General features: G+C 38.2%; 1 protein-coding gene across 4 annotated transcripts in view; it reads left to right on the top strand.

Annotated features, from left to right (window-relative positions):
* The window catches only part of dtn (transmembrane protein 132C dtn), a 357,458-nt gene that overhangs the window by 11,076 nt on the left and 333,781 nt on the right, over positions 1-12,601 (top strand). For 2 of the 4 annotated variants that reach the window (XM_022059196.2, XM_022059195.2), the window contains exon 2: positions 5,193-5,990. The exons of 1 other annotated variant lie outside the window; for it this stretch is intronic. In XM_022059196.2, coding sequence (XP_021914888.1) covers positions 5,954-5,990 — 37 coding nt within the window. In that variant the 5' untranslated portion in view covers positions 5,193-5,953. The remainder of the gene's footprint in view (positions 1-5,192; positions 5,991-12,601) is intronic. One more of the 4 variants, XM_022059197.2, reaches the window with a different exon arrangement.

The following is a 12,601-nucleotide window of genomic DNA, read 5'->3' as shown; positions in this document are numbered from 1 at the left end:
ACCATCATGCCCCCGCCCTCTTGTTCATGCGATGGAGGTCATATTATACGAGAATCATGCTTCACACTTTTCTCTGTCTGAGGCACAGGCTCTTTGACACACACGATGTTAGAGAGGGGTCTTCCCCTACCTCCGGCCTCAGGTGATTAGTTTGTACTGTATCGTATTAGCGGTCCAGGGTTCGATCCCTGTAAAAAACCGATTACAAATCTGCAATGCGTAGCGTCACCACATGAAACCTTGGAAATCTAAATTCTCTTAGATCTAACAGTTTTGATCACGAAATAAAAATTAAAGTGTATTTTAATTGTAAATTTTTGTCTTTCTGTTTCCTATGTGTACGGTCATTTTTATACACATCGTGAAAACAGGTAAATTAATATTAAAGGAAACCTTCTTAGTTTATGACTTAAAACAGACCAAGGCCGTCCTTCCTAATTCATTCACAGCTGTCCTAATTAGAGGTTTATAGCTCGTGGATTGAGAGAACGTCGTTAAATACACTAAGCAAGGGTCTTGAAATTCAAATAATGGCAAATTTCACTATAAGTTTAGACTTAATAAAATAATGACTCATGTATCTGAGTAGCCAATTATTTACTCTGAGGCTTAAAATAATAGTGGACGTAATGTTCCGCTTATTTTCAGTCTGTGCAATGGCTGGAGGTGAGTGGTAATTATCACGGTTTTTATCCTAGGGAGATACGTAACATCTGTTACGTGGATACTGCAGCCATTCTTACCACGGAAATGGAAGAATAGCAACTAGTGTGTGAAAACACAAAGCACTGTATAAATTACAACAACGAAGATTAATTTTCATACCACAGTCATAAGAGTATACGAGTAAATATCGTGTCCCAGTAAAACATTTATGCTCCACCCACGCCCGTCCCCAACTGCTTCAGAGAATCACATTTATACAGCCGAGGTAAAATATACGTATCGGTCCTATGCAAGTACACAGTTACCACGTGGTGTTTACTGCACAGTTGGTCCTGATACCTTTTTTTCTCTGGAAACTTGCCTGTAATCTTGTTTGCTTTGCTTCATACTTAATTGTGCATCGCTTTACTCCGACAAGAAATTTTCTGTTTTCTGTGGAGCCAAAGATTTACAAAAGCCCTACATTGTACCTTAGCTGAATCCAGTCTACAATTTTACATTCCCATGATTCCATTTATTACTACCCTCACACACATGTCATCTCACTTACTTCACTTTCTAGCACTAGTAGACGAAAAATATAAATTTGAACTTAACTCATTATCTAAATTTTCCCTGTCCTTTGTAGTATTCATCTCAATAGTGAGCAGACCTACATAACTCTGAAATATTTTATCGACATAATTTATTATTTCTTAAAATATTTGTTTGATTTTGATCAGCATTCAATGTTACATAAAATTCCGTAAGGATTGCAAAGCACACGACGTTTCGAAAGCTAGTTCTGGTGGCTTCCGTCAGCAGGTTAAACCATTCAACATAGTTAGTTGAATCCACTGGAAATAAATGTCGTCAGAATAAGTCGTTATTCTAGAAAGGAGTTATTACATTCTCCAGACCAATAGGCTATTCCGTAAAGTCTAATAGGAATGAATTTGCTCATTGATGCAAAATGGCCCCTGGTATGGGCAATGGATGTGCCCCTTGAGCTGATGCAGCCGATGCAACGACAGTTCCGACACTGATGAGTTGGCGGCGGCGGCGGCGGTGGCTGGCTTTAGAATATAGAATGTCCATAAAATCTTGATTAAACGCACACTGTAACATTACCAGAGCTGTTGTCGACTTTTCAAGACGTTACTATAGTCTGAGAGTTTCTGTAAACATGAACAAATTTCGTGGTGTCATCTCGATAATTCGCATTCTGCCTTTCACAGATTATAGGAAAATTGCGAAGTATTTCAAATGTTTCTGGGAGTCTGTGGAATTCTGAAAATGAATAATTCTTTAAATATCTTAAACAGTTAAAACGTTTCTCGATAATATTAAGGGAAGAGTGACCAATGTTCATTTGAATAACTTTTATCGCCTTGAGTCGTTTCTAAAACTCCACAGATTAAGTTTTTTGTTTTTACTGAACCAGTAGGTTCATTACAATATCGACAAAAGACCTGGGTTTGTTGCTTGTCATAGGCGTAACATATCCAGTTCAAATCTTCAAAAACTACATATTTTTTGTCAATTTTTATAAGATAGTATAATTGCGTCATATTGTGAATCAAATATTAAATTAATTATTCGGTTTTGTCCGTCTAATCACAATTATATTTAAAATTTACAAATAAGATAATTAAAATATCATTTTATGTTCAACATCGAATAATCGATTTACATTTGGAACATTTTTACAACATGTTTCGGTTTCATCGAACCATCTTCAGGTGTAAAATTATATCAATAAACTTAAAACTCAATTACAATTTCTGTTGTGTAGCTTTTTGGTGATGTTTTCTGGTGATGTTCATATCCAGATTATTTTCATATATTGGAGCAAATGTATTGTTTTGAAGTGAAATGCTTTTGATGTTCTACATCGGCCTGCAAAGCAAATGATTCAAAGAAAAGAAATGATATTTTAATTATCTTATTTGTAAATTTTAAATATAATTTTGATTAGACGGACAAAACCGAATAATTATGTCAATTTTTATGTTGTTCTTTCATTCATGCCTAGGTCTCAGGAATGTCTTCTTTCGGCGGGGTTTTATAGCCGTTCTGGCTGTTCCTTGCGTGATACATGTCCCGCCCATCTCATCTTCTTGATTTATTCATCATAACAGTATCCTATGAAGTGAAGAGTGTAGGCCAAATCATTAAATAGTCTACTTTATTATGTAATTATATACATTCTGCATCTTCTTTTACCGGAAGTCCTCATATTTTTGTTAAGGAACCTTATTGTACCTATGACACCGTGCGCATTCAGTTTGCGGACGTAGGGGACTGTGTCTGGTTATGGAGGAAGCTGGGAATGTATTGAATATGTTGGTGATAGCCGAAAAGGGAGTAGGGTAATCCTTCACTGTGAACAGACTAGTATATTACAAATTGCCACAAAACTCGTCGGGCTCTGGCAGATTAAGATGTAATCTGTTGTCGCGTCTTAGTGCAATGAAGTATTGTCGGTCGAATTGTATTTTATCATCCCGTTGTGTTAATTAGACAAAAATTGTCATCCATACACGACGACGTATGTCTTGAATTTGATTTCTTGTCATAAGGTTGAGCAGCATCATTGTTTATATGAGATAAATGTTTCGACATGTAATTAAAATCATCTTCAGGATTGTTTTATCTCGTATAATTAAAGAAAACTAACATTTCTGTGTAACTTTCACGTAAAACAAACATAACCTTATATTAAATATGTCAACTAATACAACTCTTGTGTATTTTGTCCTAGGCTCTTTTATGTTGACACTAAAATAGCTAAATAAATTGAATTGAAAATATTAAAATTGTTGCAGTCAATATATTAGATATTGAATCATGTTTATTGTAGTACGAGCAAACAATATATCGTTGAGGCTTCTTCGTTTTTACATGAGATTATTTATGCTACATTGGTCGATCGATTACACATATGAAATGCATATAATATTCTTAGTATGGATTATTTTAATTTTGTTCGTTGATTGTGCATTATTTCAGTGTTATTAGTTTTTATTGTTGTGATCAGTGCCGGCAACTTCTGTCTTTCGATTTCTGTAGCTCGGCATGGTTTGGATCTGATATTAACCTGCTACGTAACGAGAAGCGTGTCATCCACCACACATCATTGAAAGACAGAGGTTGCTAGCCTTAACTATGAAGATATTATGATGGAAAAGAGCGCCGAAAATGATCAGTAACATTAAAATAACACGCAGACAACGAACTCTATAAAATAAGTTACAAGAATAGTCCTATTGCCTGTTTTTCATTAGCGTAACTAATCAACCAAGAAAAAATAAATACATCATCATCATCATCTCCATGGTTTAGCCTATTATAGACTGTTCAGTCTCCAAGGAATTTTCTGTTCGAGTAAATAGGATACAGTACTCTACAGTTAAAATTGGTCATTCCAACGTTTCTGTGGGCGTCCTTTGCCTCGTTTGCCTTTAGGTTTGTATTTATATATTTTTTGTGGAATTCTATTTGCTTCCATTCTCTCTATATGCATTGGCCAAATAAATACATTATTCCACTATAAAAATTTCCCCAAAATCAGTAATGCATGCTGTTAATGCGATAAATATTCGTACCCTGGTCCTCCAGGTTGGGGGTTGTTTTCAAGGCTAACAACCTTGCACCGTAAAAAGGAAGATGTTTCGAAACCTCGATCAAAGCCTCGGACAGACGGACCTAACAGAGAACCGAATGGAAGAGGAGAATTGAGGAGGCCATGGACCGAATACGGACCGGAGAGCCATAGAAGCAGAAGAAGAAGAAGAAGTTATGCTATTTTAATGTGTTGATGTGTTGACTGTAATATTTTTAACACATTAATGAGAAACATTTATAAGCGTGTTTGTATGTAAGTAATCACCAAGTTTTCATTTCAATTATGGACATAGCGATCCTGAATATAATCGCAATTTTAACTCGAAATATATACGTCTAGTAAAGAATGCTCAACCTTGCGACAGACAAGAAATAGGATGGAACGAGGACGATTTTATGTCCCAGTGCCGTCCTCTCATTCTGAGATATTATGTAAGATCTTTGTCTCGATGGCTATGTTTTCCGTAGCGGCGTCATTGAGGTTCTAAGACTGTTTTTAAAGTGAGCGCGAACCAGTTTACAAACCAGTTACACTATTATCGTCTGCCTCTCTTTCAGTGGGCTGGAAGCAAAAATTGGCCCGACCAACCTAGAGTTATTTGACATGCGCTATCATTTGTTAGAAATTGAAAACATAATCAGATTATTTCAACTTCTGGCGCCTACCGTTAAATGACGTGTGAAGATTCGGAAGATATGGCCTGTTTTGAGAAATGTCATTTGCCTGGAGTGACTGATAGAAATTACCAAACATCTGTCATGACAGTGGATTTTCGGTCGACGTTCGAACTGCATATCTCTTCAAATAAAACTCAGCACGTTTAGAGACAGACGCCCCATGCGCTGAGCCTTGAGATCGGGCAGTCAAAAGGGTGGATGTTTAGTGGGCGATTATTTTAACATTTTTTGTACGTTGGCAGCACTGGGAAAGCCGAGTGAGATGGAAGAGTCCCAGCGCATCTTAAAACCGAGCCGTCACGCACGCAATGGAAAGAGCGAGAGGGGAGTAGGGGCCATCCCGCCGTGTCGCGCGCAGACCCTGCGGTCAATACTCGGCGCGGCACGGTCGAGGGAGGAAGCGGACGGACGAGCGAGCTGGAAATAAAGGAGCTGGTAGCCCCGTATTTGCCAGATACTGATACATTTCTACAAGGAAAAACACCAATACCCCCTCCTTTCTCTTCAAACAGCCTTCTTGTTGCCCCTCTACAGGGAGGAACCAACCGAAATCAGTGTCTCATAGATTCACCGTGTTTTAATTTAGTTTCGGGAATTGCCGGACCAAATACGAACAAATTATGTGACTTATACAAGGGTGTAGAAACCCTAACACAACAACAAGTTACGATTTCGAGTGGCAACGAAATTGAAACAGTGTCTAGTGGCTGAAGCTTCAGACATTTCTTTCTCTTGCTTTAAAACACGTATTCGATTTTTAACATTTCGTCTCTGTGCACGTATGAAAAATACCTACGCGTGTTTCTTTTCGGTTCAGTGATGTGTCGTCGACAGGGGTTTGTTGGAGATTTCACTCCACTCTTCTCCATCTGTCATCGTTTTCATCATTACCACCGTCTTCTGTGTGGCAGCGTCTGGCTCTAACTTCGCAAAGGAGGAGATCCAACGTGGTGAGGGGAAGGAAGTAACCGTGCTGGCAACACAAGTGGGAAGAGCAACAGTGATGGGTTTATGGATATTATTTGTGCTTTCGACAGCTGGTAAGTGAACTTATTCATAAATCGAGGTCGTAGTTATTTGATTTTAGCTGCTGGAGGAAAGTTGCATTTAGTTGAGAATCTTCAGATTTACATGTAACGCAAGCGCCATCTGTCATGCTTTCTTCGAGTACAGGTTGTCGATTAACGACAGCAAATTCGCCTATTAAGAAGAGAGAGGGAAACGGAATATTATTTTACAAACACCGGTGCTGCATTGCTGAGAAGAATGACTTTCTAAATATTTGAGATACATTTGTAAATGAAAGCTTTTTGATTATAATGGATTTTCATGTTTATGACGTTGAGTTCACAGTACAGAGGGCGTGGAGATATATAAGGTACTTAATTGTGTACGTAATTGTGCGGATATAGAATTTCTCCGTTTCTGGGAACAGTAGAAATCCTTCACGAGATTTTAATCTGTTTCGTAGGCTTACAACTGTATCAAATATGAGGTTAAAGTCACTTATGTTTTTATTGAAAGCCTGCCACCACTTGCTGTGGATGCGTATGTAATATTGCAGTGTAACCTGAAGTTATTGAATAGTAATATGATCAGGCATTTTATAACCTGGAAACGAGACCATTTCCAATGGAAATGTGTGATACGCACTAACGATACTGTGCATGCCTTTTTGTAACTTGATACTGCAAATTTGCAATGACAGAGTGTTAAAGCTTGTACTGAGGGGGCGATACTTATAACATGTCAACTTAACTCTTGATCCGAAGTGTGCCAGCTGTTACTGTGAACAAGTACGTCGTCACTTGTTTTTTTTCGTCATTGCTTACAGTTTGATGTTCAAGCTTACCATTATTTCGTGGGCCGTGATCTCTTTGGTGTCTAAAATAATTATTCAATCGTCTCTGATATTTTCACTCTTTGTTCACACCATGGCAGTAGAACCCTCAATATGAAGGTCTGTCAGTGGACACGACCATAGCCACTTCTGTGTACCTGTCATGCTCACCAGCTGTCTCCTCCCTGAGATCCATCTTCTGGGAGTAATTCTTTTTGGTGTAGAGCATATATAATATTAATTAATTCTTGTGCATGAATACATTATACAAAAATGAATATCCCACACGTGTGTTAGTTAATTTGTAGCGTATGATTTTAATTACGTTTCTGACCCATGCAGTAATTTTGAATTCTCGGATTGTGTGTAGTAAAACAAATAAAAACATAATTTTGCTGTATTTCATAAAACACCCACATATGGAAGTATGAATTGAAATATTAAATAAATAAATAAAATCATCGTAGCCAGCAGGTGGTGTAAATGCATCGAAACATGTATCTAGGCGTAATTACATGTAGCTAGGTGTAATTACATGTAGCTAATATATTAAAGGAAGCAAGTTTTATTGACGGGAAACTTACGTAATTGTTTTACTCAAGTCACATAACAGGAATGCTCCCATACAAGATCGCAAACATGGGTGAAGGCATATATATATATATAATATTTTTTTTTTCAGATTTGCTGCATGCGAGTCCCTTCCGGGCTTTTTCATGTCCAACCAGATTCCTTAACGGTCACGATAGATGAACGAATTTCCTTTCTTGCGACCGTGTTGTCGGTCTAATGAACTCAGTGGCGTATTATCCCCCCCCCCCCATAGATTTGGGAGTAATTCATTTATGTATTTATACTGTTAATCATACGAATGTCTCCTGTTATACAGATAGGCCCACTATTTCTCGACGGTGTTTTTACTATTAAATAGACCCTAGGCCTACTTGACTTCAGCGTTATTTTGTTGAGTTTGATTGTTGCGCTGCCTGTGACAGATTCGTGTATTAACGTATTTACGTCTTTTTAAAAATATATTTTTATTACAACCATTAATTTTATAGGTCATTATGTTTAATTACACTTAAATGAGCGCGAGTTTCTTGTATAAAAGGAAGACAAGCTCTCTTTTTGGACTGATTTTTCCAAATGAAGAGGCAAAGAATCAGTGAAGGTTCCAGTTTAATACAATACTGCAATATTGAATACTTTGCATTGTTTAAAACACTTAATACAAACAGCGCGCCATTTTGAGCGATACTTATGTTTCCGTCTTCAGCCGTCCGGTTGCAATTAGTCTGTCTATATGTACTCTTTGTTGTAGTCTAGACCAAAGTGTGACAAAACTCGGACCGAATTCGCATCCGTTTGATAAATGATCATACTATCTTGTTGACATAATTATTAGCTTACAAGATTGTCATTAAAAGATTCCTGGTTTATACCGACCGCTACTGGTAACATAGTATAAAGAATATTTGCCGGTGCACTGGAAATTTCATTGCACTCCGACTTCAGATGAATGGATTTAATCCATTTATCTGAAGACGAAGTAGAGCCATATTCTGAAGCGCCTTGAATACATAGCCGATACGCATGGCGCAGAAATGGGAATCTGGCACAAATTTTTAGCCGGAAAACCTGAAAGAGAGATTCTTTGGGAGAACTGGCCGTCGATGGTAAGATAATATTAAAAGTGACGTCGAAGAAATGTGTTTGAACTGGTTTCAACTGACTCAGGAGGGGGTCCAGTAGCGGGCTCTTTGATGCACGGTAATGAACATTCTGGTTACATAAAAGATGATAATTTTTTTTGATCAGCTGCGTGACTGTTAGCTTCTCAAAAAGTGATTTTATAGATATTTCTGACAATGGTTAGTTAATTCATTGTAGGAACACAATGTACGCCGTTGTTCATCGTCAGACGTGTATTTGACAAAGGCTACACGACGTTTCTGGTTTTCGCTCTTCATCCGTCTGGTGACTGGTTGTCATTTTGATAATTATTTTACGGGGAATGATTTCCGACGGACATTGTCAAATTTAATCGCAGTATGAAGATTTGAATTTGTTGCCGACCCAGCATTCAGTTTCGATGTTGGTCTTCTGGGTAGTAAAACCGTGTGAACTTTGTACGTAGACACCACCACCGTGTTGGAAGAACATACGCCTCCATCTTTAGGGCTGAATGAGGAGGCAGTATGTTCCTCCGAAACGTTATCTACGTACAAGTCGACACGGTTTTACTACCCAGAAGATCAACCGACACCTTCACTGTCTTGAGAACCTCAAATATCGCAACATTTCCACTTTTTAAAATTTTCCGTGTTATGAATGACGTGTAGTATGAAATAGGACCCCATGTTGGGATTTTATTCTTGCAGTAAAGCTCTTTGGGATTTAAGTGTATCGCGAAGTTAGCAGCACTACCGCAGGGGCCTGAAATTAATATTCTCCTCACGATGACGTCGGGTGGACGCTGATAACGAGATGCGTGTTCCAAGACCAAATTACACAAACAGCTGTGTACTCAATCAAAGTTCATTCACGCCCTGGGAGTTGTTGGGCTGCAAACCGCTCATCTCCATTAAAGGGGTAGGAGAAGTGAATATTGTGTGAACAGTGGCATTGCTTTGCCGCAGGTCAAGATGTCAGGAGTCTGTACAACAGGGCACACTATAAGAAGATGACAGGATTTCTCTTATGTCAAGGAAACCAGACATTTTTACGGTGTTAGAACGATTTTTGAAGGAGAAAAATTAGTTTTCGTTTATCGTGGTCGACTTACCTTTTACTTTACATATATTTAAAATATTTTAAACTTTTTAAAAATGGATCGTCTTCCAAAAAATACCTATATGACATAAAATGTGGAGCTGATAAGATTTGTCCAGCTTTTACCTGAAATATGTGTCAGTATAGTCTGAAAAAGAGAAACGTAAGGAACATGGTTAGATTTGTTTATAATTAAATTTATACTTTGTAATGTATATTGCTTTGGTGAAAGACAAAGATTGAGGATACGGAAGGGAATGTTTGGAGATGGAAAATAGAGGACGTTACAAGAAGAATTATGAATGTTAAAATCTTCACTCTTGAACAACGTACTATTACGGTTATCAATTCAAGGAAAATTATATGGGTAGGGGGTGTACAGTTGTGAGATTTTCCCTACCAAAAAGTTGTATACATTTCTCACTTTCCCATTTTTACTGTGAGGCCCACCTTCTTATCCTAATCGATTTAATAATCTTAACAATATTATGTGAAGCCTAGAACACTATAATTTCCATATATTCGCCACAGCGCTGTGTTCTTGAACATCCTCGAAATGTGTTTTGTTTTGGAGTGAGAGACAAATTCACACAAACGCACACACATGACAGTTATGGATCAGTAAGCACAGTACACACTCGCAGTTTGCCCCCCAACGGTAAAACCGAAGTTCAGACCTTATGGGAAAACTTGGTTTAGGGAAGCCAAAGCCGTATGATACATGACACCTAATGTTGTAATTAATGATTAATAAGCTTGAAGGCATTAGTACAGGTGTTTATTGTAATGACATCGGCGTCCCTGGCTCAAAGTTGTCAAGTTGAACAAGAGCAACAATCAGTTCTGAAAATATCTAGATCATTTTCGGTATGCAGTGCAAATCATAAATTGGCTTGAAGGATTAAAAAGCTGTGAAAAGCTGCCGTTGCATGGGGATTACTTCGCCGGTATAGCTCTGTCATTCAGCACATTAAACGGCCCGAGTTCGATTCTCGTCACTGGCTGCAACGTTAGGCTGAACACTCACTGTACATCACATATGCCGACCCCATATGCATGTGGACTTACCTCCACGCCCCTATGCGTCTTCATGGTATGATGCTTAGGCAAACATCTCTGGTAGCTGCCAGCAAAGGGCTTCTGCGCCATGTGACTTCAGTTTTGTATCTAGAATGTTCTAATGGTGGTGGATGATACCTGATAAAAAATTAAGATGTGTTGTAAGATTTGAGGTTTTCACAGCGGTGTGTATGAAGATTTCTGTCTTCTGGGTTGTTGCGCTGTGTATTCTATTATAAATTTATAGACGTTTCAGGGGCGTTTGCTACCGCCTTCATTAGGGACCTGATTATGGACGACTAATGAAGCAAAGAATTTCTTAAACCATATTAGAATTGTGTGATTTGAGGTTTTCACAGCGGTGAGTATGAAGATTTCTGTCTTCTGGGTTGTTGCGCTGTGTAGTCTGGTCGATGTTAACCAACGTTTCAGAGGTCATACTGCCTCCGTCATCAGGACGATTTTTAGTATGAAGATCTCTGTCTTCTGGGTTGTTGCGCTGTGTAGTCTGGTCGATGTTAACCAACGTTTCAGAGGTCATACTGCCTCCGTCATCAGGGCGATTCTTAGTATGAAGATTTCTGTCTTCTGGGTTGTTGCGCTGTGTAGTCTGGTCGATGTTAACCAACGTTTCAGAGGTCATACTGCCTCCGTCATCAGGGCGTCTTGATGACGGAGGCAGTATGACCTCTGAAACGTAGGTTAACATCTATCATACTACACGGCGCAACAACCCATAAGACAGAAATCTTTAGATGTGTTGTTAACACATTTTAAACCCGGAACATTCCCCAAACATTCCATGGAGAGGCTTAAATCTTACTGATTTTCGTTTTTCATTTCGAGTAATCTGGTCTGTTCAGGTGAACATACAACATGTCTTCTGAGAACAAAAATTTTGCCCGGGGTGAAAATTTCTTTGCTGTTTTTGTTACAGAATCAGGAGTTACTGAGCAGGCCTACGTGGAAAATAAGTTACTTGACATTTTCTTAAATATTCCATTTTTCTTAAAGTTTACTTCTGAGTGTGTTGCTGCAATAAAGTAAAGGATTTACAGCTAATGTCTGGGTTTAGTCCTTGCCTAATGATATGAACTTTCAATATATGACATCTCGTCTACACACACACCAGAACTTTGCGCCTTTTAATATTCGAAGTTGTTTCATTTCTTCATATTATCTGTTGTTCAAGTGTGACAAATTTGTAAGATTTGTGGACACATCGGTGGTTCAAATACGCGTATATTGTACACTATCCATTGCCCAGGAGAATTTAATCAATATAACTTCGTTTCTGCCAACCACATAAAATGAAAAGTAAGAACTGTCAATATCATGACAGCCACTCGCCTGGAAACAGAGCGAAACCAACTATCTAAATGTCGTATATACTCTTGCATTACACATCTCAGTGCCTTACACGAACTTGACAGCTGTCTGCATTATTTGGCAAATAAAAATTGTAACAGCGCTGGGTGCGAACTCTGGCGTTTATTTTCCCAGTAATATTTCCTTTAACGAAAAAAGGACTAAATCGAAACTTTAATTACGGATTGTAACCACAGAAGTGTTGAAGCACCGACTGCTATTTACGGGCCAGTTGGACAGAGTTTGATGTGTAATAACTAATTTTTTTAGCCATATACGATTAACCTAGTTAAGGAAATCGCTGTAACAGACACAGTAGGCATTTAAGCGATATGAAATGTCTTGTGTGTCAGATTCATCGGCTTCATTCTCGGCTCTAATTAAAATTTCTCCGAAGGTTGCTACAGACGTATGCTGTACGTGCTGCTGATTGTCCAAATTTTCTCCTCGTGTGATCTAATTAAAAAAAAATTATCCTTGGAGATACACTTTACCGCAAATATTTTCTTAAACTACCTTATTTGGATTGTGAATATGTTTATTATACGGCCTATATGAAACCACCCACAAAAGGTGTAAACTGTTGATTGTAGAATAACACAAGACATGTGT

The sequence above is a fragment of the Zootermopsis nevadensis genome, unplaced genomic scaffold (assembly GCF_977971745.1).
Source record: "Zootermopsis nevadensis isolate Lab colony 2312 unplaced genomic scaffold, Znev_1.0 Znev_ptg000018l, whole genome shotgun sequence".
Lineage (NCBI taxonomy): Eukaryota > Metazoa > Arthropoda > Insecta > Blattodea > Termopsidae > Zootermopsis > Zootermopsis nevadensis.
The sequence above is the reverse complement of the archived record's forward strand: the minus strand, read 5'-3'. Positions and strand labels throughout refer to the sequence as shown.